Source organism: Lagenorhynchus albirostris, chromosome 10 (genome assembly GCF_949774975.1).
Source record: "Lagenorhynchus albirostris chromosome 10, mLagAlb1.1, whole genome shotgun sequence".
Classification (NCBI taxonomy): domain Eukaryota; kingdom Metazoa; phylum Chordata; class Mammalia; order Artiodactyla; family Delphinidae; genus Lagenorhynchus; species Lagenorhynchus albirostris.
This window is the reverse complement of record NC_083104.1, coordinates 43,376,146-43,402,448: the sequence shown is the minus strand read 5'-3', so window position 1 is coordinate 43,402,448 and position 26,303 is coordinate 43,376,146. Positions and strand designations below refer to the sequence as shown.

The 26,303-nt window shown below is 41.2% G+C and overlaps 1 protein-coding gene and 1 non-coding gene across 3 annotated transcripts; one reads left to right on the top strand and one right to left on the bottom strand.

The window, feature by feature from the left end:
* Positions 1–366: 366 nt before the first annotated feature.
* Positions 367–26,303, bottom strand: CASP14 (caspase 14). Of its 2 annotated transcripts, XR_009542856.1 has the most exons (8): positions 25,843–26,303; positions 23,892–23,944; positions 22,675–22,824; positions 18,651–18,876; positions 18,042–18,158; positions 9,034–9,143; positions 2,318–2,697; positions 367–607 (listed from the first exon to the last, which is right to left on the bottom strand). XR_009542856.1 is itself a non-coding variant. In XM_060162213.1 (7 exons), exons 1-7 carry the CDS (start codon positions 26,171–26,173, stop codon positions 4,445–4,447), a joined length of 1,089 nt encoding a protein of 362 aa, XP_060018196.1. In that variant the 5' UTR covers positions 26,174–26,303; the 3' UTR covers positions 4,342–4,444. The 2 variants fall into 2 exon arrangements, 1 of the variants encoding a protein (XP_060018196.1); XM_060162213.1 differs by lacking the exons at positions 367–607; positions 2,318–2,697 and adding an exon at positions 4,342–4,546.
* Positions 10,798–10,932, top strand: LOC132528294 (small nucleolar RNA SNORA70). The gene has a single exon (XR_009543176.1). It is a non-coding gene; the product is annotated as a small nucleolar RNA SNORA70 (small nucleolar RNA).

The following is a 26,303-nucleotide window of genomic DNA, read 5'->3' as shown; positions in this document are numbered from 1 at the left end:
GCGGGCTTCCACCCTCGTGCTCGCACCACTCGTCGCGGCAGGAAGCTCGTCTTGGTGGCCCTGGGGTACGCCCGGACGCCACACGCTACTCACCGAGGACAAAGCCGCATGGACCCTTATCTGGCGCGGAAAGAACGCGCGGGCGGAAATGACGTCCTTATATAGTCCGCCTCCAGCCAATGACAACGAAAGGCGAGCGGAAGCGCTAACAAGGCGGGAGTTGTGGGGGCGGGCCTTCCTCCGGAAGGCGGGCCTTCCTCCGGAAGGCGGGCCTTCCTCCGGAAGGCGGGCCTTCCTCCGGAAGGCGGGCCTTCCTCCGGAAGGCGGGCCTTCCTCCGGAAGGCGGGCCTTCCTCCGGAAGGCGGGCCTTCCTCCGGAAGGCGGGCTGCGGCGCTGGCGCGGACGCTTTCGAACGGCGGAAAGGGGCGGGCCGGTTGGAACACGCAGTTTGCGACCAGGGACGCGGGCCGGAAGTCAGCCAGGCAGTCAGCCAGCCCTACCCCGTATGGATTCGACCTCTCGCCCAGCCTTTTGTACCTATGAACTTGAGCGGGTCCTTCACCTAAGGTGCAGTTTCCTTACATGGGAAGGGGTGTTGAACACAAGCCTGTATTGGATAAATAAAAGCTGGAGAAGTTATTTTGCATTTTTGGAGGACAATTTACAAGTGTGTAATTCAGATTTTCAAAAAGTTATCTTAGGGCTTCCCTGGTGGCGCAGTGGTTGAGAATCCGCCTGCCAATGCAGGGGGCACGGGTTCGAGCCCTGGTCTGGGAAGATCCCACATGCCGCGGAGCAACTAAGCCCATGCACCACAACTACTGAACCTGTGCTCTAGAGCCCGTGAGTCACAACTACTGAGCCCGCGTGCCACAACTACTGAAGCCCACGTGCCTAGAGCCCGTGCTCTGCAACGAAAGACACTGCAATGAGAAGCCCGCTCACTGCAACGAAGAGTAGCCCCCGCTCGCCGCAACTAGAGAAAGCTCATGCGCAGCAACGAAAAACCCAACACAGCCAAAAACAAAAATTATCTTACAGGAAGTTTCCCGGAAAAAAAAAATGAAGACTGCACAGGTGGTTTGCATGAGAATTTCTTTCTCATAGGAGAAAAATTGCAATATCCATTACTAGTTAATATTTATTCCGCCCAATACTATGCAGCCGTTAAAAAATAATTAAAATACAAAAAGGAGTTGCAGGATGAGGGCGATTATTTTTAAAAATTGAAGCCCTAGGCATTAAATGATTGTAAACAAATAACCAATAGCCAGATTATTAGTTATACAGTAGGTTTCAAGCCTGCCTGCGCTTAGAATCACTTGGAGAGCTTTTAAACATATGCCCAACTCCAAACCACAAGAATCTAGATAATTTTAATGTGCAGCCAGGGTGAGAACTACGGATATACAAGTAGAGAAACTGGGTAGGTTTTTGGCCTCATTTTTTTAGTGTTTCTTGAAATTTTCTATGAGGAACACAGGTTTTTAAACTGAAACAAAACAAACCCCACTGCATTTAAATAAAGAGCTGACATACAAGGAAAGGAGTAAATTTAGTCATGGCTTTAAGCATCCTTAGAAACTGCTGAAAATATCTGTAGACATTTTGGCTCGCAAAAAAAAAAAAAAAAAAGGAAGACTTAAAAGGAATGGCTGGCTTTTAGGGACAGTGCTCTATCACTGCAGGACTTCTCTGGAGGGCATTCTGGGGGGCGCTCCCAAACTATCTCAGCAGCTCCCTCCCCTGTGCACCATAGAATCTCCAGAATACTTCCATTATGACAACTAGGAAATGGTACTGTCATTAAATTTAGGGTTTCTCCACAAAATATTTTTTTTCCTGCAAAATAACTTTGTCCTTGAGACGTGATCTGCATGATGAAAATATTCGGCAAGGAAGTGAGTTAACTCCAAAGGTGAAAACGTACTGTAGTGATAATAAGCCATGGTGAGGCGCCCTTGGCCTAAGAGGCACTTGTCAAACGGCTGTAGCTCCCCAGCCACGTGTTCTCCTCCCCACCTCAGCCTCCTAGTCTTCTGCACAAGTTTCCCCACTATTTTTTATTCATACACATTTTTAAAAAAAATCTCAGAGCCTTCCTTTTGCAAACTTTGGTTCCTGGGGTCTGTATTTAAAAAATAAATAAACTGGGCTTAAAATTTTTTTTCAAATATAAAATTGTGCCAGAGACTACTTTTTTGGCCTATATTTCACATGGCATTGGATGGCTAGGACAGTCTCTACTGATTTGAAGCTGAGAGAATATGGGGCAGTTAGCTAGCCCCAGGCATCAAGTTCATCTTGGGCCACCTACCTTTCTAACCAGAATTCTTCCTTGCTCCTCTTCATCTGTTTGTCTGGTATGCAGTTGTCCTACAGTTTTCTCCATGACCCTTACCTGTAGTGGTCTGAACAGGGTTCCAAAATCACTTTTCCCTCCTTTGTCCCAAAGCCCTCATTCCATCAGTGAAGTGGTAATGGTATGGTCCCTTCTGTCCATCAAAAGCATTCTGTCTTAAAACTTTTCTCTATCACTTGGCACTTCATGTCTTGAATTAGTTCATGGTTTGGAATCCCAGCTTCACCACATGCTGTGACTCTGACCAAGTCACTCAACCTCTCCCAGGAAATAAAGAGTTGTTGATATTTCAGCTGCTGCTGTCCCACCGAAACGAGCCTCTGTGCCTAGAAATCCTCCAGAATCCAAGTGAAAGAGAAGGCTCACCTGATGTTCATATTTTATGAACCAGAGACATTTTAATGCTCTATACAAAAACAAAGCTATATATCAAATATCAGAACTCAAAGGCTTAAAAATTAAATCACATGTATTTATACTTAAGAAATCACATTAACTAAAATGGTCACAATTATCCCTGAAATGGAGACAGGCCTGGAGATTCTGGATTGCTTCAGTCAGTTTGGCTCTCAGTCTTCAGAGCATTCTCACCAAACACCTGCATCCTTGTACAGGCCCATCGGTCATGCTCAATCCACAGTTTGTTACTCTAAAAATACTAGTCTACATACAGCTTTGCTTTGTAGTGGGAGGGGACCCAAGTTGCACCCTAAAGAACACTCAGTATAGAGGAAGCACACAGTGAGAATGAAGGGCATTTCAGACAGAAAGGAGAGATTGAACTCTGATATGATAACATATCCAAGAGTGTTTATCCACAGTCATTGATCCACAAGCCCGATTCTGTGAGACAGGATTATTAAGGGGAGGGCGAATTACGAGGACAAACAGGCAATAAAAGAGTAGTGTAGATTAAGCCTGACGGAGAAAGACTTGCAATACTCTCCTACAGGATTTTGGGGTATATCCAGCAGGCAGTGGGGAGTCAAAGGATTATTAACAATGGGATGGGTTTTATAAAGAGATTTAGGGGAAACTCAGGTTAACGTCCAACTTGTTGAGTTAAAGTAGCCGTGAGACATCCACGTGTGTGGGGTTAAGTAGCAAGTGGCTAGATATGCACAGAGGTCTGAGGGATGGATAAAATAATTAAAAGACAGGGATCAGTCACTCACTCAACGCTCATTGCATGGCTTCTCTGTGTCCTAAGGCACGGATGGAAGCTAGGATGCAGCCATGAATGAGACACACAGCCTCTGCCTCTCGGATCTTACAACTGAACTGGAGAGAGAGATTAAACAGCCACTAGACAGTCATTTCAATGCTACAGAAGAGAAGCAGAGGGTATCTGAGCACTTAGAAGAAGCTGACCTAGCATGAGGGGCTGTGGAAAGCTTCCCTGTGCAAGTGATGCTTGAACCAAACTCTGAAGGATGGAGAGGACTTACCTATGTGGGGTGGAACAGAGGGTTCCAGGTGGAGAAAACAGCAGTTCAAAGGTATGAGGCAGCAAGGAGGAAGTGGGGAAATGGATGGAAGGTGGAACACATGAAGGCATCAAGGGCACAGAGACATCCAGGTAAGACTTGAGAATGGCTTACGGAGTCAAAGAGGAGATCAGACTGACTGCAGAAAACAATCTGGGTAAATAAGGTGAAACAGAGGACAAGACCACACACAGGCAATTCTTGACTAAGTCAAGAAATTGAGGCTTAACACCAGCATCAAGCTGACAGTGGAGAAGGTAGGGTGTAATCACCAAGAGAAACACAGGATGAAAACAGTACACAAATGGAGCTGGACGTCCATGTTTTGGTAATGGTTCAGGAAAACGTTTTTTTCAGAAAACAGTGATCTTTAAAAAAAAAAGTCAAATTATTTACAAGTATCAAGTAAGCATAGTTAAATCTTAGAAAAATAATATATATGTATATATATATATATATACAAAACAAATTGGACAAATACAACCAATGACAAAAATAATGCAAAATGGTAACCATTAGTACAATGCTATAAATGCTCACAGCTCTTTTCAAACTCTACTGTAAAGCAGTCCTTGTTTTTTTAATCTTCCTGATGTCAAAAGTATACAAATTTAGTTAAAGTTGACTCCATTACAAGTGATACTTTTATTGGTTCATTACGAAGATTAAATTCACGGTGCACCACTCTGTTATTCACCTGTAAGATAAAAGCACAAACTGTCCAAAAGAATGTAAAGCCCTCAGCAAAAGCCTCTTAGTAAAGCCCACAGAAGGAGACGGCAGAATTCTCTGACTGCACCAGGAAAACAATGCAGACACCACCCACCAAGTGCTTGAAGGCATCGAGTGGCTGCGTGCACAGACCCGGGTTCAAGTCAACTTGCCCCTGGGTAACATCAGGCAAGATAGTAACCTCCTCTGAGCCTTGGTAACTCATGGCATATGAAAGCATTGGATTATGTTTTGTCCAAAGTATCCAATAGCTCTATTAATTCCAGTGCTGCTTGTAACCTTACTATCTGCTGCCTCACTAAGCTCTAAGTGCCTTTAATGCAAAGGTCGCATCATGCTCACTTTTGGACTTTCTTGCCAGTGTCTACTTAGCAAGTGCTTTAAAAATGAACAGTGTTGGGACTTCCCTGGCGGTCCAGTGGTTAAGACTCCACGCTTCCACTGCAGGGGTGTGGGTTCCATCCCTGGTCGGGGAATTAAGATCCCACATTTCAAAAAAAAAAAAAAAAGAATGCTGTTCATACCATATGACCCAGCAATTCGACTACTGAGTACATACCCAAAAAACACAAAAACACTAATTTGAAAAGATACATGCACCCCAATATTCGTAGCAGCATTATTTACAATTGCCAAGGTATGGAAACAACCTAAGTGTCCATCAACAGATGAATGGTAAAGAAGATGTGATACACACACACACACATATATACACACAATGGAATACTACTCAGCCATAAAAAAGAATGAAGTTCTGCCATTTGCAGCAACGTGGATAGACTTGGAGGGTATTATGCTAAGTGAAATAAGTCAGAGAAAGACAAATACTATATGATATCACTTATATTTGGAATCTAAAAAAACACAACAAACAAGTGAATTAAAAAATAAGGAAGCAGACTCACAGATATAGAGAACAAACTAGTGGTTACCAAGGGGAGAGGGAAGGGTGCAGGGGTAATGTAGGTGTGGGGGGAGAAGGGTTATTATGGGATTATATGAAAACATGTGTGAAACTTTTGAAAATTGTAAAGCACTATAGAATTTAAAGAATCTTTCATTCAGTTAAAAAATATCGGCTTTCAATTTTAAAACAATGAATGCTGTTCAATAAAGACTTAATGAACACCAGTCGGCAAAACAACTTTCATTTAGCATTAACTAAAATGGATTTCTACTTACAGTAGGTTAAATCTGTCTCTCTTATTACATTTTATGGAGACACTGACGAGAAACTATTTTCTTAAAGAGAGAAATTGAGCAATACAAGAGATTTGGAAATATGGTTAGAATGACTGTCAAAATTGTCTATACTCCTCCCATTTAACATTTTTTCCCCCAAGAGCTTACCTTAAAATGAGATGAACACCTCAACATAATAAAGGCCGTATATGACAAACCCACAGCCAACATCATTCTCAATGGTGAAAAACTGAAACCATTTCTTCTAAGATCAGGAAAAAGACAAGGTTGCCCACTCTCACCGCTATTATTCAACATAGTTTTGAAAGTTTGAGCCACAGCAATCAGAGAAGAAAAAGAAATAAAAGGAATCAAAACTGGAAAAGAAGTAAAACTGTTACTGCTTGCAGATGACATCATACTATACACAGAGAATCCTAAACATGGTACCAGAAAACTACTAGGGCTAATCAGTGCATCTGGTAAAGGAGCAGGATACAAAATTAATGCACAGAAATCTCTGGCATTCCTATACACTAAGGATGAAAAATCTGAAAGAGAAATTAAGGAAACATTCCCATTTACCACTGCAACAAAAAGAATAAAATACCTAGGAATAAACCTACCTAAGGAGACAAAACACCTGTATGCAGAAAACTATAAGACACTGATGAAAGAAATTAAAGACAATACAAACAGATGGAGAGATATACCATGTTCGTAGATTGGAAGAATCAACATTGTGAAAATGACTATACTACCCAAAGCATCTACAGATTCAATGCAATCTCTATCAAACTACCAATGGCATTTTTCACAGAACTAGAACAAAAAATTTCACAATTTGTATGGAAACACAAAAGACTCCAAATAGCCAAAGCAATCTTGAGAAAGAAAAATGGAGTTGGAGGAATCAGGCTCCCTGACTTCAGACTATACTACAAAGCTACAGTAATCAAGACAGTATGGTACTGGCACAAAAATAGAAATATAGATCAATGGAACAGGATAGGAAGCCCAGAGGTAAATTCACGCACATATGGTCACCTTATCTTTGATAAAGGAGGCAAGAATATACAATGGAGAAAAGACAGCCTCTTCAATAAGTGGTGCTGGGAAAACTGGACAGCTACATTTAAAAGAATGAAATTAGAACACTTTCTAACACCATATACAAAAATAAACTCAAAATGGATTAAAGACCTAAAGGTAAGACCAGACACTATAAAACTCTTAGATGAAAACACAGGCAGAACACTCTATGACATAAGTCACAGCAAGGTCATTTCTGACCCACCTCCTAGAGAAATGGAAATAAAAACAAAAATAGGGCTTCCCTGGTGGCACAGTGGTTGAGAGTCCACCTGCCAATGCAGGGGACACAGGTTCGTGCCTGGGTCCGGGAAGATCCCACGTGCCGCGGAGCGGCTAGGCCCGTGAGCCATGGCCGCTGAGCCTGCACGTCTGGAGCCTGTGCTCCACAGCGGGAGAGGCCACAACAGTGATAGGCCTGCGTACCGCAACAACAACAACAACAAAAAATAAATAAATAAATAAATAAACAAATGAGACCTAATGAAACTTAAAATCTTTGGCACAGCAAAGGAAACCGCAAACAAGATGAAAAGACAACCCTCAGATGGGAGAAAATATTTGTAAACGAAGCAACTGACAAAGGATTAATCTCCAAAATATACAAGCAGCTCATGCAGCTCAATATCAAAAAAATAAACAACCCAATCCAAAAATGGGCAGAACACCTAAATAGACATTTCTCTAAAGAAGACATACAGATTGCCAACAAACACATGAAAGGATGCTCAACATCACTGATCATTAGAGAAATGCAAATCGAAACTACAATGAGGTATCACCTCACAGCGGTCAGAATGGCCATCATCAAAAAGTCTACAAACAATACATGCTGGAGAGGGTTTGGAGAAAAGGGAACCCTCTTGCACTGTTGGTGGTAATGTAAATTGATACAGCCACTAAGGAGAACAGCATGGAGGTTCCTTAAAAAACTAAAAATAGAACTACCATATGACCCAGCAATCTCACTACAGGGCATATACCCTGAGAAAACCATAATTCAAAAAGAGTCATGTACCACAATGTTCACTGAAGCACTATTTACATTAGCCAGGACACGGAAGCAACGTAAGTGTCCATCGACAGATGAATGGATAAAGAAGATGTGGCACATATATACAATGGAGTATTACTCAGCCATAAAAAGAAACGAAATTGAGTTATCTGTAGTAGGTGGATGGACTTAGAGTCTGTCATACAGAGTGAAGTAAGTCAGAAAGAGAAAAACAAATACTGTATGCTAACACATGTATATGGAATCGAAAAAAAAAAGTTTTCATGAACCTAGGGGCAGGACAGGAATAAAGACGCAGACGAAGAGAATGGACTTGAGGACACGGGGAGGGGTAAGGGTAAGCTGGGACGAAGTGAGAGAGTGGCATGGACATATATACACTACTAAATGTAAACTAGATAGCTAGTGGGAAGCAGCTGCATAGCACAGGGAGATCAGCTCCGTGCTTTGTGACCACCTCGAGGGGTGGGATGGGGAGGGTAGGGGGGAGATGTAAGAGGGAGGGGATATGGGGATATATGTATACATATAGCTGATTCACTTTGTTATACAGCAGAAACTAACACAACATTGTAAAGCAATTATACACAAATAAAGATGTTAAAAAATAAAAATGAGGTGAAAAGGAGTTTTGAAAGCTGTTAAGCATCATATGTAAAGCATTAAACAATTTTTTAAAAGAAATAAAAATAGCTAACATAACTTGGGGAGATAAGGAGTAAGTAATCCTATATAACTGTGGTTAAGGCATGAGCTCTAGAAGTGCTCTGCCTGGGTTGGAAAGCCAAGGCTGCTTTCCATCTGTAATAGGAGATGGGAATCCCAGTACCTGCCTGAGAGCTGTTGGAAGACTCAATGTATTAATATCTGTGAAGCGCAGGGAACAGCAACTGGAGAGCAAGCAGAACTTCAAAGCTCACCTAAAATCCAACTCACTCACGTACCAATGAATAAAGTGTCACTATCAGTTTCCCTTCGCACCTGGCTCGGCCATGACTTCTGCGACAGTCCTCTTAATGCACCATCAGCCTGCTGTTTCCAAACAACTTCTCACCATCTCTCACGCCTTCTCAGGCTTAAGTCAATCTTCTCGTGAAAATGTTCTCATCAAGCGCATTAGCTTTAGACAGAATGGAGCACATGTTCACTTGGAATTTACTTACTTTGGTGAAGAAGTCGGCAATGTGCCACTTATTTCCATACTGTTTAAAGACGTCGGTCATTGCTTTGATCATCACAGAGCCGGTGCGGGGGTCCCGTAAAGCCACATGATCTACAAAGGAAAAAAGTCATTTCATCCATTTTCCTCCTCTAACTTACAGCAAACTTGTTCTTTGACCCATAGTTAAAACCCGGAAAATGGCTTTGAATCGAGAATATAGAAACACTTGCATTAAGATACAATGACAGAGAACTCATGTGACCAATAGCACATAACGTCTCAAGAGGACATTCTTTTTATATGCATTTTTAAAATACAACTTTTCAAATACACAAAAAAGTAGAAAGCAAAGTTTAACAACCCCCCCATATAATCATCCCTCAGATCCAAGAGTTATCATTTTGTCGTATTTGCTTTATTTATTCCTTTTCTATTTTTTTTATTGCTGACTTTTGCTCTAGCATTTTAAGCTAAATCGCCCTAAATACAACCATATGGAATTTATTTGGTGGTATTCAAGAGTTTACTGAAATTATCTTTATTATTAGGCTGAAAAACATGAAATATGTCTATATAGTATGGAAATTCAATGGGAATATTAAGATTGCACGCTCTCATAGTAAACCTGGGTTGGGACAGAAAAAACATGGAACATCTTTCAACCTCAGGGTAGACAAAAGTTTCTTACAACACAAAAATCATAAGCCATAGAAGAAAAAAAGATGATGAATTGGACTTAAAATCTAAAACTTTTGTTTTTTGGCAGGCGAGAATTCTACCACTGAACCATCAATGCTTATAAAAGTTTTGCTTTTTGAAAGACATCATTAAGAAAATGAAAAGCCAGTCACAGATTGGGAGAAAGTATTTGTAACTCGTACCAGAGAAAGGACTTGTATTCAGAATATATACAGCTTAATAAGAAAACAAACAACCCAATACAACATTGGGCAAAAGAAGATACATGATGGCCAACAGGCACATGAATAGATGGTCAAAAAAATTGAAAGGTGATGGTCATACAAATTGATAAAAAAATATTTTTTTCATTCTTTTTTTTTTTGGCTGCGCTGTGCGAGCGGCTCATGAGATCTTAGTTCCCCAACCAGGGATTGAACCCAGGCCCTCGGCAGTGAGAGCACAGAGTCTTAACCACTGGACCGCCAGGGAATTCCCTCATTCTTAAATAACCACAATTACTAATCAGATGTGTGCCCCTTTTGGACACTGCATGACTTCTCAACCTAGGATACCACCATGGTATTTGCTTTTTAGCTCAGCGAACCTCCAAAACCTAGATACCACCAAAATATGATATCAAAAAGAACACAGCACGATCTAATTTTTGGAACCATACCTCACCTGAGCTGGTGGTTCACAGAATTAAGTATAGCTGTGTGACTTCACTGTGGCCCCCTGATCTGGAGACCGCAGCACTAGGGTGTATACCCAGAAGTGAAATTGCTGGGTCGTGGAATAAACAAACTTTCTAGGTATCACACATTGCTCTCCAAAGAGGCATTATAACTTGCTCTCATCAATGGTATATGGAAGTACCCGTTGCCCCCCATCCCCACACATATTTGGTACTGCCTCATCCAATCAGGTATGACCCAAGGGAATTCCCTGGTGGTTCAGTGGTTAGGACTCCGAGCTTCCACTTCAGGGGCCACAAGTTTGATCCCTGGTCGGGGAACTAAGATCCCACATGCCGCATGGCACGGCCAAAATAAAAAATAAATCAATTGAAAATTTAAAAAAATATTTGCAGCCAATTAAGCCGACTGTGCTCTTTTCCCCATGGGGGCCCGGTGCACAATGGCTGCAAACAGCAGCCTCCTCGGTAGTGTATGCGGCCTGTTGCCTGTATGGGTTGCCCTAAGGCATCTTGGAGACAGCCCTTTCCAGTGGACATTAATGACTGGCATGCTGTCCCCAGTCCAGGCTCCTGACGGGTACGCGCAGTGCCTTTGGAAAGCCCCAGGGTGCAGAGGCCAGGGTCCACATTGGCCAAGTCACAATGTCCATCCGCACCAAGCTGCAGAACAAGGAGCATGTGATTGAGACCCTCCGAAGGGCCAAGGTCAAGTTCCCTGGCTGCTAGAAGATCCACATCTCCAAGAAGTGGGGATTTACTAAGTTTAATGCAGACGAATTTGAAAACATGGTGGCAGAAAAGCGGCTCATCCCGGATGGCTGTGGGGTCATATACATCCCTAACTGCGGCCCTCTGGACAAATGGCGGGCCCTGCACTCACAAGAGCCTTGGTGCTGTCCCCTCCTTACTCGTGCCCACCAATAAATCCTACTTTCCTGTCAAAAAAAAAAAAAATTAAAAATTAAAAGAACTGGGATCATGCAAAAGAGAAAAGGGTGATCCAAAAGATTAATTTTATCACATATTCCAAGTTTTCCACTTTGGGCACTTTGGGTACTTTAAATATCCCTCCAGGTATAAATCTTAATTCTTGATTAAAGCAAAAGTTTAATACTATTTTCGGCTGATAGGAATGAATGGAAATCCCCAAGGCATGCCATTCCTCCAAAGAAGGAAGCTGAAACTTGAGCTAGAAGCAGAAAGCAAACAGGAAAACCAGAGTTGCACTTGTGTCTAAGGGTAATGTCAAGTCTGGAAGGTGTACCTGGGAGATAGGGAGATGAATTTAAGATCCTGCATTAACCACGTGACCCTGAGCAGAGCCACAGAGGTCCACGTGCGGGTGGTAATCCTCTCTAAAGGAAAGCATAACTGAATTATGCCCCCAGGAGTATCACAGATTAAGATTCAATAAATGAGCTAAGAGTTCAGACACACAAAGAAACAAACCCCCATGAGTGACAGGCAACAGAACGACCACAAGAGTGATCCCCAAAGACTTTAGATATTGAAAGTATAAGGTAAAAAATATAAAATAACTGTGCATGAAATGTTTAAAGAAATAAATGATGGAATCACAAGGAAGAACAAGCAAAGACACTGTTACATCATCGGCCGGATTTGGGTGTAAAGTGAACTTACCACCTATAAATCTTCCTTAAATGAATTTCTAAAGGATATACTTCATGAAGAAAGAAAATGGTCTGAGATTCAGGACAGATAGAGAAGAAAATGGTAAACACATGCATAAATATAAACAAACATACACTGTATAAAATATTACAAAAGTGTTCTAACTTGTGGGGTTTTAAAAAAGGAATAGGCATTACCTAACATAGTGCTTGTCACCCTAGAACATGCCAACCTATCTGATGAAAATGTGTTGGGTTAATGTCCTAATTTAGAAGAAAATTAGGGTGGAAGGAGGAGTGTAAGAATACGTAAATAATTTCATATAAATAAAGATACAAAAAATAAAAGTTAGAAGTAAATGTTGAACAATAGCACTTAAGTGTGGAAGGTGATGAGAATTAGTGTTCTAAGGTTCTGTGTATCATCAGGGAGTAAAAATAAGCTTACTTACTTATAACATTTCATAGGGAACCAGGAGAAGAAGAGATGCGAAACACATATCTTCCAAGTCAGTAGAGGGATAAAATGTAAGAATAACAAGCTAAACTCACAATCAATCAAAAACAAGAGCAATAAAACTACCATAATATTGTACACACCAACTATACTTCAATTTTTTAAAAAAAAGAGCAATAAAGGAGGGGAGAAAAGCAAATAAAAGTAAATAGCACAAAGTAAAATGGTAAAAATGTAAATATATCAATAGTCACAATAAAGATACATTGTCCTAACTCACCAGTAAGAAGATTGATATTAGACTGAATTAAAAAACAAAATCCAGTTATATTCTGTTTAAAGGACCACCTAAAACATAAGGCCCAGAAAGGTTAATAGAAAAAGGTCTGAAGGAGATATACCAGGCAAATATGGGCCAAAAGAATACTGGGGTATCTATATTAATATCAGAGAAAAACTAATACCAAAAAAAGCACTATTTGGGATAGTAGGTTCACTAAACAATGATTAAAATATTTATTTCACCACAAAGTGTAACAATTCTAAAATCATATGCCTCTACTAAAGTTGCCTCAAAATACATAAAGAAAAGAAAAATAGATAATAGAACTACAGAAGAAACTGACATATCCACCAGGATAACATGCGGCCCTCTGGACAAATGGTAACACATTATCTCAGTTATTGGCCGGTCAAGCAGACAAATTACTAAATATGTCTGCTTGACCTTTAGTAGAGACTTGGAACAACACAACTGAGCTCAATTAATAGAAATATATAGAACCTTGTATTCAAGAAGTGAACACATATTCTTAAGCACAAATAGAATATTCATGATAGATCAACAGCCATTAAAAAATGTACTACAGGGCTTCCCTAGTGGCGCAGTGGTTGAGAGTCCGCTTGCCAATGCAAGGGACATGGGTTCGTGCCCCAGTCCGGGAGGATCCCACATGCCGCGGAGCGGCTGGGCCTGTGAGCCATGGCCGCTGAGCCTGTGCGTCCAGAGCCTGTGCTCCTAAACGGGAGAGGCCACAACAGTGAGAGGCCCGCGTATCGCAAAAAAAAATTTACTACAGATCAAGACATAAATCAAGTCTCAACCGATTTCAGATTGGTATAGTTGATATTCTTTCTCAAGAATAAACTAGACATCAATAATAAAAGGATAAATAATAATAATAATAAAAGGATAAATTTTAAAATTTCAATACCAGAAAAATTTAGAGGCATATTTCTAAATAACTAATGGGTATCTTGGAACTGAAGGATAAAAATGTTACATATTAAAATATAAAAGATACAGTGAAAGCAGTAATTAGAGGGGAATTACAGGTTTAAAAATGCTTATTTTTTTTTAAAAGGTAGAAAATAATGACCCAAGTACCTAACTGAAAAAGCTGGGAAGTTAAGAGTAGAATAAACCCTTAAAAAATGGAGAAAAATGGAAATATGAGGCAAATGAATGAAATCAAAAACAAACATAATAATAGAGAGGATTAACAAAACTAAAAATGGGTTCTTAACTAAATAAATAAACCACTGGCAAGACTGATCAAGAAAAACAAGAAAGCCAGAAATATTAGAGGTAAAGAAGGGAACATAACTACAGATAGAGAGCCCACGTGATTAAAGATACAAGGAGCCCTACAACAAGAAATAAGAAAATAAACTTGGGCTTCCCTGGTGGCGCAGTGGTTGAGAATCTGCCTGCCAATGCAGAGGACACGGGTTCGAGCCCTGGTCTGGGAAGGTCCCACATGCCGTGGAGCAGCTAGGCCTGTAAGCCACACTACTGAGCCTGCGCATCTGGAGCTTGTGCTCCGCAACAAGAGAGGCCGCGACAATGAGAGGCCTGCGCACCACGATGAGATGAAGAGTGACCCCTGCTCGCCGCAACTAGAGAAAGCCCTCACACAGCAACGAAGGCCCAACACAGCCAAAAATAAATAAATAAAATTAAAAAAAAAAAGAAAATAAACTTGCTTTTCTCCCGTTGAGAAGCCAGTTTTCCCATCACTTATTAAACGGTCCATCCTTTCACCATTGATTAGCAATGGCTTCTTTGTCATGTGTCTCATTTCCCTATATATTTGGGTCTACCTCTACATTCTTCATTCTATCCCAATGATCTGTTTGTCTGTGTACCGGCTGATAGAGTTTTTGTTATTGCTTTCTACTAAGTATTCATATCTTAGATGACACATTTTCTCAAATATCTGCATAGCTCATGCTCTCATGGCCTTCAATTCTACACAATAATCACCTTCTCAGTGGAAACATCTCTACACATCTCTTTTTAAAACCACAGTCTCGGGATTTCCCTGGTGGCGCAGTGGTTAAGAATCCACCTGCCAATGCAGGAGACATGGGTTAGATCCCTGGTCCAGGAAGATCCCACCTGCCTCGGAGCAACTAAGCCCGTGTGCGTGCACCACAACTACTGAGCCTGAGCTCCAGAGCCCATGAGCCACAACTACTGGAGCCTGCACACCCTAGAGCCAGTGCTCCACAAGTGAAGCCACAGCAATAAGAAGCCCACGCACCGCAACAGAGTAGCCCCTGCTTGCCACAACTAGAGAAAGCCTGTGCTTAGCAACGAAGATCCAATGCAGCCAAAAAAAAAAACAAACAAAAAATTATAATCTCCACTTCTACCCCTCAATACTCTCTCTCCCCGGTTCCTGCATTACTTTTCTCCACAGCACTTATCACCATCTAACATTTTATTTGGTAAACTTTTCACTGAAGGGTAACCATCATACAGAAAAGTATGCAAAGCATAAGGGTATATAATAGCTCAATAAATTTTCCTAAAATGAACACACCCCCATACCTGGCACCCTCATCAAGAAACACGATGATACCAGTACTCCAGAAGTCCCCTCTTGCTGCTCTGGTCATAACCACTCCAAACACTGTGCACCCTGAGGACAAGCAGCACCCGGACTTCTACCATCCACCATAGATTAGTTTTGCCTGTTTTTGAACTTCATAGACATGGAATCATAAAGCAACCCAGGATCTGTTTTCTGTATGTGCTTACTGTCGTCTCCTCCCCTAGAACATAAGCTCCATGGAGGCAGAGATTTTTAGTTCTTGTGTTCAATACTGAATCTCTAGTCCTCAACAGAAGTAGCCAGCATACAGTCATGAAATTCATTCATTCAGCAAAATTGGAGCTCAAGATTCCTTGTCTTGACCCTTAACTGTTCCATAATAATTTTGTGATTAGTTTGTCAAATTCCATGAAAAAACACGTAGAATTCAATTTACAAATTCATTTGGGGAAAAAAAGGTCATCTCCATGGTATTGAAAATCTCAACCATGAGCATGGTATTTCCCACCATTGATTCAGGTCTTTCTTTATGCCTTTCCGGAATGTTCTCTCATTTTCTCTAATAAAGTTCTTGCTCATCTTTCGTTAGTCATTCCTAGACATCATTCACTAAAGCAAGAAAAAATAACATGGTATCTTTTTTCTTTTCTATTATATGTTTAAGTGATTACTGCTAGATATTCAAAACTATTGATTTCTACAATATTGTTCCTTACATCTTTTCTTATCTTAATGAATTAGCTAGGACTACCCATGACATGTCAAACAGTAGGAGTGAGAGTGGGCATGCTTGTCTTACATCTAACTTTTTAAAAAATTTACAGCTTTATTAAAGTATGATTGATCATTGACAAGCATCTGCATATATATATTTTTTTGGCAGCACCACGCGGCATGTGGGATCTCAGTTCCCTGACCAGGGATTGAACCCATGACCCCTGCATTGGAAGCATGGATCCTTAACCACTGGACCACCAAGGAAGTCCTGCACATATTTTAAGCAAACAATTTAATACGTTTTGACATATGTATACTTCCGTGAAACCATCACAACCAAGATAATGAATCCAATCAGCCCCCTCCAATGTCCTCATGCCCCTCTGTAATCCTTCCTTCCCTCTCCACTCCCATCTCCAAACACAACTGATTTGCTCTCTTATAGACTGGTTTGCATTTTCTAGAATTTTATATGCATGGAACCACACAGTATCTGCTTTACTCTGTCTGACTTCTTTCAGTCAGCAGGATTATTCTGAGCTTCATCTATGCTGTAGCATGTATCAGGAGCTCATTTCTTTTATTGCTGAGTAGTATTCCATGTATGATATACCACGATTTGTTTATTCTTTCACCTGTTGATCATTTGGGTTGTTTCCAGTCTTTGACTATTTCAAATAAACCTGCTTGCACTTGCTATGTTACAAGTGTCTATCAGGACATATGCTTTCTTTCTTTTTTTTTTAATACTTATTTATTTATTATATATTTATTTATTTTTGGCTGTGCCAGGTCTCAGTTTTGGCACTCAGGATCTTTGTTGCAGCATGCAGGCTTCTTAGTTGTGGCATGCACGCAGGATCTCGTTCCCCGACTAGGGATCGAACCCGGGCCCCCTGCATTGGGAGCACGGAGTCTTAACTGGTGGACCACCAGGGAAGTCCCAGGACATATGCTTTCATCTCTCTTGGATGAATAAAGTTACATCTAACTTTAATGGGGATATTTTCATTTTATATTATTGTCCTTAGTTTCCTCTGCTTCCATATCTTCCCTAACATTTTATCTTGAATTGCATATATATACACACACACACACACACACACACACACACACACACATACGTGTGTATATGTGTATATACACACACATAAGCTATTTTAATCCTTTTTGGAGAAAGTCAAGATAAAAACAGCTAAATAAATGCCCTTGACCATTTATTTCTATCTTCTCTACATTTTCCTGTTTCCCTTTCACAACTGAATCAAGTTCACCCCTTCAGCACACAAGATTCTTTTGGATTTTAACTTATTAATATTAATAGTATAGTAATAATAAGGATAATAACGTAATCAGCATAATATATTAGTAATAATATTAATTTCTTTTTTACCTTATTATGCCAGTTATTATGATAAGCACAATACCTGCACTACATAATTTAATTTATATAACATCCCAATGACACAAGTATATTTTATCATTCTTCTTTTGCATAAAGAAACTGACATATCTAGAGGCTAAGAAATATTGAAGGTCTCAAAGACAGCAAGTGGCAGAGCTGGCTTTGGACCAAGATCTTTTTCACATGAGAGCCGATGATCTTATTTACTATGTGATACTTTGCTAAAAGGATGGCATCTTCCTGGAAGAGATGAACAGTCAGATGCAAACCTGCCATCTCTGAAAGTGGAACAGTTGAAGATGGATAGGTTAATGAAAATTTCTCCTTATGTACATCAATCTGTAAAGCACAGATAATATCTTTAAAAAAGATTTTCAGTAATTCCCTGGCAGTATAGTGGTTAGGACTCAGCACTCTCACTGCCGAGGACCCAGGTTCAATCCCTAGTCGGGGAACTAAGATCCCATGAGCCACGTGGCACAGCTAAAAAAAAAAATAAAAAGATTTTCAAAATCATTAGGAATAAGCTAAACCCTCTGGACGAATGTGTATCTCACTGTCATCAAGCCTCACTGTCTTACCTGCCTGGGTGGGATAGATGATGAAATAATCACTGAATGTAGGCAGCCTCTTCTTCTCTGATCCATCATCCGAGTCCATGGGTTCATCATCCGTTTCAACACCACTGTCTCTTCTCTCTATTTTTTGAGGAATGAAAATGCAAACTATGATAATACACCACTGACACCGGTAATCTTTTTTTTTTTTTTGACACCAGTAATCTTTAATAAAAGTCACAACAAGCTTGTATCTCCATAAGAGAGAGAAATATCCACCAAAGTTAACATAAATCAGATATTAGTCCCACAAGCCACCTGGAATCACATGAACGGTGGGACATCCCCTGGAAATTGCCCACCTCTCTCCCAGAATTTGAGGTTCCCCAACCCACCTCATGAATTTAAAGACTTAGACCCTTCCTCAGCCTAAATTAACTATCCTATCCCAGGAAAGCTTTCCCTTCATTCTTTCCTCCCAGCTCAAAGTCCCTACTATACTATGTAACTAAAGTTACATCAGCTAAGCGTCCGCTAATGTAAAATAATTTTTTAAAACTCAGTTTTCTTTCCTCAATCATCAATATGAGAATTTCCTAGAAACAGAACTATTACAAAGAGGTCTCCGCTTACCTCCTCTGCAGGCCTGGATTATAAAGATTTTTGGTTTCTCTTGAAGTGCTGGACAATTTTTATTGTTAAACATTTCAAAAATGCCTTCCAGGCTGACTTTTTCACCATCTTTCATTTTGATAAAGCCTTCTTCTCCGTGGGACATAAGAGCAACAAGGCAACAGCCAATGTCATCTTTAATTTCATTTAGTCCATCTCGAAATGATGTTATTTTTCCAAGTAACTCCTGTAAAATAGGAAAACATATTAAAAAGAACTGCAAGTAGGAAAACCCAGAAATCCCAGAGATGGCTCCTTTACAAGGTGATCCAATGAGACGACAAATATGAAAATACCTGCATCTCTAACAGAGTCAGTATAACTTGTCAATTCCCTTTTGATTGCTTTCGGAATTCATATGATTTCTTCTTGTACCACTGGTGGTTCTTGTTTGACAAAATTAGGGTATTTCTGATTCTCTACCACAAAATATAACAGAATTATAGCTCCCCAAAGGGTTAATGTATTTCAATGCTATATTATTAACTTACTTTAATATATAAAATTATCTTATAAAATTAATACCCTCAATAAGCTAGAAATGGAAGGGAATGGAGGAGTCTACCCAATCATATCTACTTGACAGAATCTATCAGGAGACGTCATCAGAATCAATCCCACTAAAAAGAGAAGACAGGAATGGCTATTCTCACTAGCCTCATACATGTTGTAACAAAGATCCTAGCCATTTCAATAAAGTAAAGTAAAAAATTAGATGAAGTTTAAACATTGGAAACAAACTCATTACTTACAGATAATATGACTATCTAGAAATATAATCAACTTACAGATAATATGACTATCTAGAAATATAATCAACTAAAAACTACTAGAACTAGAGATCAGCAAGTTGACCAGATACAAAGTTAATTTACCAAGATCTATAGCTCCCCAATTACCCAGGAATAATAATTTAAACCGCATAATGGAAAAGGGATCCATTCATGGTCATAAAAAAAGTAAAACAATACGTAGGAATAAACCTAACAAGAAATGCACATTACCTAAGTGAAGAAAATTATTTAAAAAAAAACTTTAGTGAAGAGGCAACACAAACTATGACATACCGATGTTTCTGAGATGACTCAATACTATTAATTTGCCAGTTAACTCTAAATTAATCTCAATTCAATGTCATGTCAATTAAAATCTCAAAGGATTTCTGTGAAACTTAACCAGATGGTTCTCAAGGTCACAGAGAACAGATGCTCAGGAACAGCAAAGTGCTCAAGAATAGCAAAGAACATTCAGAAATTTAAAAAAAAAAAAAAGCAAAAAAACCATAAAAAACAATGAATCCCCCATAGGATAGGTCCTATCAGACATCCAAAGGTACTATAAAATCATGGTGAACAAAACACTGATATACCAGCTTAAGAATAAACAAATGTATGAATAGAATATTTTAGAATATAGAAACTGATCCAAATATATATATAGGGATTTAGTTTATGATAAGAATGGAATTCAAATATGTCGGGAAAGGATGTATCATCAACAAAATGAGATGACTGGCTTGGAAATAAAGTTAGACCTCCCACCTCACTGTTCCAAAAAATGTAATTCCAGTGAGTAGGCTAACCTTAAACTATAAAAATGTTACAGAAAAATAATTTTCAAAAATTTTATGTTGGGAAATCATGGGGTTTAATCAAGACATAAAAGCCAAGAAGGCAACAAACAGAAAGACTGATGAGTTTACTCACAAAAACTAAGACTTCCAGGGGAGTTCCCTCGTGGTCTAGTGGTTAGGATTTGGCGCTTTCATTGCTGTGGCCTGGGTTCCATCCCTGGTCAGGGAACTGAGATCCCACAAGCCGCATGGTGCGGCCAAAATAAATAATTTAATAAATAAATAAAAAAGACTTGCAATGCCACGGAGCAACTAAGCCCACGCGCCGCAACTACTGAGCCCACGCGCCACAACTACTGAAGCCTACGTGATCTAGGGCCTGTGCTTTGCAACAAGAGAAGCCACCGCGATGAGAAGCACGTGCACTGCAACGAAGAGTAGCCCCCGCTTGCCACAACTAGAGAAAGCCCATGCGCAGCAACAAAGACCTAACACAGCTAAAAATAAAAAAATAAAATAAATAAATTTAAAAAAAAATTAAAAAGACTTCCATTTGACTTAAGATAACAAAAAGTCAAAAGGCAAGTAAGAAGGCAGGAGAAAAATATTTGCACTCTATTTTGTCTAAAATTCAGGAAAACGAACTACAGAATAAGAAAAATAAAATCCAGTGTGGTCCAGTGGTTAGGACTCCATGCTCTCAATGCAGGGCCCGGGTTCGACTGCTGATCGGGGAACTAAGATCCTGCAAGCCACATGGCACAGACAAAACAAAAAGGAAAAAGAAAATCCAGTAAGAAAAAGGGCAAACAGGTAATTCAAATAATTCACAGAAGGAAAAAAATGGCCAGAAGATGTTCAACCAAACTAATAATCAGGAAAATGAAACAGTGAAATAATTTTACCAGTAAAGTTGCTAAATATTTACAAATAAATGTTGACAAGATGTAGAGAAAGAGGCCACTTCTGGACCTTTGGGAGAATAAACCAGAAGAACACTGGCAATTATCTGTAATCTGAATGGAAAGGACTGGATTAAAAAAATCACATAATATTGGAAGAGATTCTGGTACAATCCTTGGGAAACACGAAGGAGTCTGTTTTTAGCTTTGAAATAATAAAATCAAAATTTATTGAGCACTTACTATAAGCCAGCTACTATTCTGAGAACTTTTACTTAACGCAGCTCATTTCATCCTCACCATAGCCCTACAAGATAAATTACTATCACCCCCCCACCACCATTTTAGAGATAAGAAAGTAGTCAATTAATTTAAGACAGAATTTCTAGAACTCTTGCACTATTATTTTGTGTCAGGTAATCTTTGCCTTGGGGGCCGTCCTGTGCACTGTAGGGTGTTCAGTAGCATTCTGGCTCTACCTCGGCAACTACACAAGATGCCAATAGCACCCTCCAGTTGTGACAACCAAAAATGTCTCCAGACATTGTCAAATGTCCTCTGGGGGGACAAAAATCACCCTCAGTTGAGAACCAGATTTAAGGTAACAACTAGTAAGAGACGAGATTCCACCGGTCAGTGTGTGCTGCTTTCCTAGCCCTTCTGCTATGCTGTTCCTTGATATTCACTAGCAGTGCCTCCTGGGGTCTATGAAGGACTTTCCTCTGTTATTATCCCCAAACATGAGCAGGGCTAGGCCAGGACTCAGCTGGGGTCAGAGAAGTCAAAATGCAGTTCCCACCCACCACCACCACCACTCTTCCACCTCATTTTCTTGTGTCCTCGAGTTAAATCACAATGCAATTCTGCCCAGGGCTCTCAGCAACTCCTCTCCCCACCCCTCCCATGGTTCTAAGCAAGTCCCACCAGGATCTTCCAAAGCCCCTGGGCTCCAATGCTGCTGGGATTCCTCTGGCCTGGCTGCTTGATGACCTCTCAAAGCTGTCCCCTTGGTCTTCCTGTTCCCAAATGCTCTGGACCTTGCCTACTCTGGACTCACAGCATGTCCTTGGGCCTCCTTGCCCAACTCACTTTTACACCTTCTTGGATTCCCTTCCCTCTTCAAATGCAGGGACCCAAGAGGTCCCTGCTTGACTAGAAGTGAAGCTGGAGTATCATCACACACTTAACATGACAAAAGCATCTGTATACAACAGGTAAGCTGGGTAAGAATTTCATCAGGACATACACATCCATTGCTCAGCAGGCCCTGGTTCTAACCAGGTAATAAAACCCAATTTTTTTAAAAAGGAAGGAAAATTATAATATCCAAGCTACAATTTTTCTTCTTCTTTTCATTTTTTTTTTGGCTGTGCCGCAAGGCATGTGGGATCTTTGTTTCCCAACCAGAGATCAAACCTGCGCCCCTTCAGTGGAGGCACGGAGTCTTAATCACTGGACCGCCAGGGAAGTCCCGAGCCACAAATTTTCATTTTTGTTTTTAACTTGGTACCATTTTGTCGGGATCGATGCACAACGTATTTTCGAACTGGCACTGGCCAAGCCAGTCCTCCATCAGTAGGACATCTTGGTGAGCGCCCAGCCTGTCTCTCGTCACACACATGAGGAAGGCCTTCCGCCTGCCACTCAGGTCATAACGGTCCTGTTTTCAAGGAAAGCCAAGAAACAATATTTAAACCAAACCAAATCCAAATACACCTTATATGTGAAATGAGTTTCTTCTGGAGTTAATGATGACGTTTCCCAGCTCAGAGCAGGGGCACAACACTGATTTCCTCTCTCATCATGACTTCATTTATAATTTTTTCAAATACCTTTCTCAAACTAGGACGAATAGGCCAATCTCATTTTTAAATTCCTATACATAGCCAGAACTGCCCGTTTAAGGAAAACGGTAAATGACAACACAGGGCTGCAGTTATCAAAATCCAGAATGTGGGACATTCTACAGGACAAATAACCTGGTTTCGTCAACAAACAAGAGAAGAGGTCAAAGGGAGAGGTATCATAAATTAAGCCTCTTAAGAGACAAACCATCAAGTGTAACTGTGTAGACCTTGCGTGAGTCGGACCCTGACTCAATCCAACTGTAAAAGGCATAAGAGCCAGCCAAGGACATCTGAAGGCTGACTGCCAATGAGGAATTTGTTTCTAGGTAGAATAATGGTATCATGGCTATGTTTGGAAAAAGTCTTTCTCAGAAATATATACTCAAGTATTGTATGTATGAAAGTGATATGGTAGCTGGGGAATTTGCTTCAAAATAATGGAGGGGGGGCGGGGGGAGGAGCAGATGAAACAAGATTGGCCACGTTGCTAATTGTTGAATCAGGGCAAAGAGTAGGTTGGGCTGGAGTCTGGAGATTCATTTTTCTCTTCTCTCTACTTTAGCTTATGTTTTAAATGTCCTTAATAAAACAAGCAAAAAAAGGCCGGAAGCCAGCAATTTATGTAGTTTCGAGAGGCCACACAGCCTGCAATGCCTTCGTCTGTAAAATGCAGATACTAACAGTGCTTACCTCATTTGGTTAATGCGTGCAAAGTGGTTTTATCTGGCTAATGTTTTGCTTTTCCTATTTATAACGGAAAGCAGGAAGATCTGACCGCTTGAGACAATGACACAGATACCCACCTCCAATCCAACAGAAGCAGCACAAAAAAATGTTCAAATGGTGACTAAATACTATCTTAAAGAGTCCAGATATTTACCAATTCACCTTCCACACAGTCATAGCTTCTCTTTGGAATCTTTCGTGGAATCACTGAATGAATTTTCATGAAAAGACAAAACAGAAAAGAACATATTTTTTCTTTTTCCTCTTCTTAATCATGATCTGCTGTCATTCCTGTTAACAGGAAGCACCTCCCAAGGAAATCAGTTGCCTCTTATGTTTTAAAACAGGTTTCTAGGATTCTGAAAACCTTCTCCCAAACTCATAAGGATGAAAACTTAACAGAACTCCCTTAGGCCCCAGTCAGATTCAGGGGCAGGGAGAGCCAGGCCAGAGATGAAAAGGAGAAGCACCAATGAACATTAGTGTATATGCACCTCCAGAAAAGGAGACCAAGACATCAATAAAGAGAAAAATGAAGTTAAAGGAACTAGACCCTATTTAATTTTTTAATTAAACAAACTCTTAGCATTCAATTCAAATATTTTTGGAGTGCCTACAGTGTGTAGTCATGATACCGGGTAGTTTGGTTGATTCTGAAAAACAAAAAAGCCCAGTTTACCAACTGCAAGAGACTCACAGTTTAAAGGGGTGATAACAAAAGTGTGATACATTAACCACTAAGCCTGGAGAGACATTATGATAAGTGCTGTGCAGATGCAGTCAAGGGAGAATCAAAGGCTTCGTGGGGCCAGTATTCTGCCTACAGGCCATGTTTTGAGGTCGTTTACAGTTGTCACCCATTAGGAATCTAAAAGTCAGCAAAGCAACATACCTCAAAACTCAACCAGATCTTTATTGGCATATAATTGCTTTATAATGTTGTGTTCATTTCTGCTGTATAACAAAGTGAATCAGCTATACGTATACATATATCCCCTCCCTCTTGCGTCTCCCTCCCACCCTCCCTATCCCACCCCTCTAGGTGGTCACAAATCCCCAAGCTGATCTCCCTGTGCGACGCAGCTGCTTCCCACTAGCTATCTATTTTACGTTTGGTAGTGTATATCAATGCTACTCTCTCACTTCGTCCCAGCTTACCCTTCCCCTCCGCATGATTTTTCTCAAATTTTTGGAGAGCTATTAGCCAGGAATTTGGTGTAATGACTCATTACGTTATTCCTTAAAAAATGTTAAATGTGTGTGTAGAGTTAAGTAGCGGTCGTACTTTTGATTTAATAAAAAGGAAAAACCCTGATCAAAACTCAACCAGATCATAAGCATGCGATGGCAGAGACCAGCAACAGTGTATTTTAGTGTCTACCTCAGTGTGCCCAGTAGAAGTGCTTTCTCTTTCTTTCTCATTCTCTCTTTCTCTAGGTACACAAACTCGCTCACATATTATACACACATACATTTATTAAACTTACGAGGGGAAACCCTAACCGCCCCCAACTTGTTACATTTCTTGATCTTAAGCCACATCTTCCCAGATTTATGGCAAATGTTCTAATGGTGGATTCCAACACGGGGTTTCTCACTGCATCATCTAAAAACCTCCTCCATCATAATCACTTGGAGGTAATTGTTAAAAATGCATCTCAGGCCTGCTGAGTCAATCTGATTTCTCAACCCACCCCAGAATGAACTGGTAGACCCTGATGGCTACTCTTGGACTGGTCACTTCGATTCCGTGCCTGGGAACTGTCTCTCTCCTGCCTGCTTATCCCCCGGTTCCCACTTCCCGCCGCGCGTTCACTGGTCCCTCGACCCCCGCATCCTCCTTGCTCCACTTCCCCCACCCCACCCTACTGAAGCTCGGTCCACCGCCGCTCACCTGTGCCCCAGGCCTAACCCGGCGCTCACCTAGGACACCCCCCTCCCCGCCAGTCCCCCTTCCCTCCAGTCAGTAGCCCCTCCCCCTGCCCAGGAATCCCGGTCAGTCCTCCCTCCGCCAATCCGGGAATCCCCGGGCGGTAGGGCCAAACCCAGCGGTCACCAAGCACCCCCTCCGGTCCCCCCAACCCTGGGAATCTCCGCGCGCTCACCCGGGCCGTCAGCGGCGGCGCTCTGCCAGCGCGGCAGCAGGTCAGCGCGGGGCAGCTGCTCCAGCACCTGGACGAGGACGCGCTTGGCGGCGGCCGGTGGGTAGTACTGCTTGGCGAGGAGCCTGGCCAGCCCCGACGGGCTGCGGCCCTCCAGCTCCAGCTTCACCTGGCTCACGCGCGGCTCCACCTTCTTGAGGTGGTCGCGGAAGCTGCGCAGCTCCTGCGAGGACAGAAGGTCCAGGGTCTCCTGCAAGCGGCTCTGCAGCTCCTCCATGGCCGGCGGGATCTTCGGAGACCCCGAGCGCCCGCCGATTCCCGGGCTCCCCTCCATTGTCACCCAATGATGCTGAAGCGACCGGGCGGGAGGGACCAATCTGAGCCCGGCGCGCCTCACACGCCTCCCGCTTCTCCTCTTTGTTTTGAAAACTGGAGGCGTTTCCGCTCGTCCTCTTAAGCCCGGA

Coding starts and splice junctions, on each gene's coding strand:
- CASP14 (XM_060162213.1), bottom strand. CDS start 26,173: ATGGAGGGGAGCCCGGGAATCGGCGGGCGCTCGGGGTCTCCGAAGATC. Junction 18,877..22,674: donor GCATCGATCCCGACAAAATG/GTACCAAGTTAA, acceptor CCTATTTTACAG/GAGTTACTTGGAAAAATAAC. Junction 18,159..18,650: donor AATCCAGGCCTGCAGAGGAG/GTAAGCGGAGAC, acceptor CTCAAAAAATAG/AGAGAAGAGACAGTGGTGTT.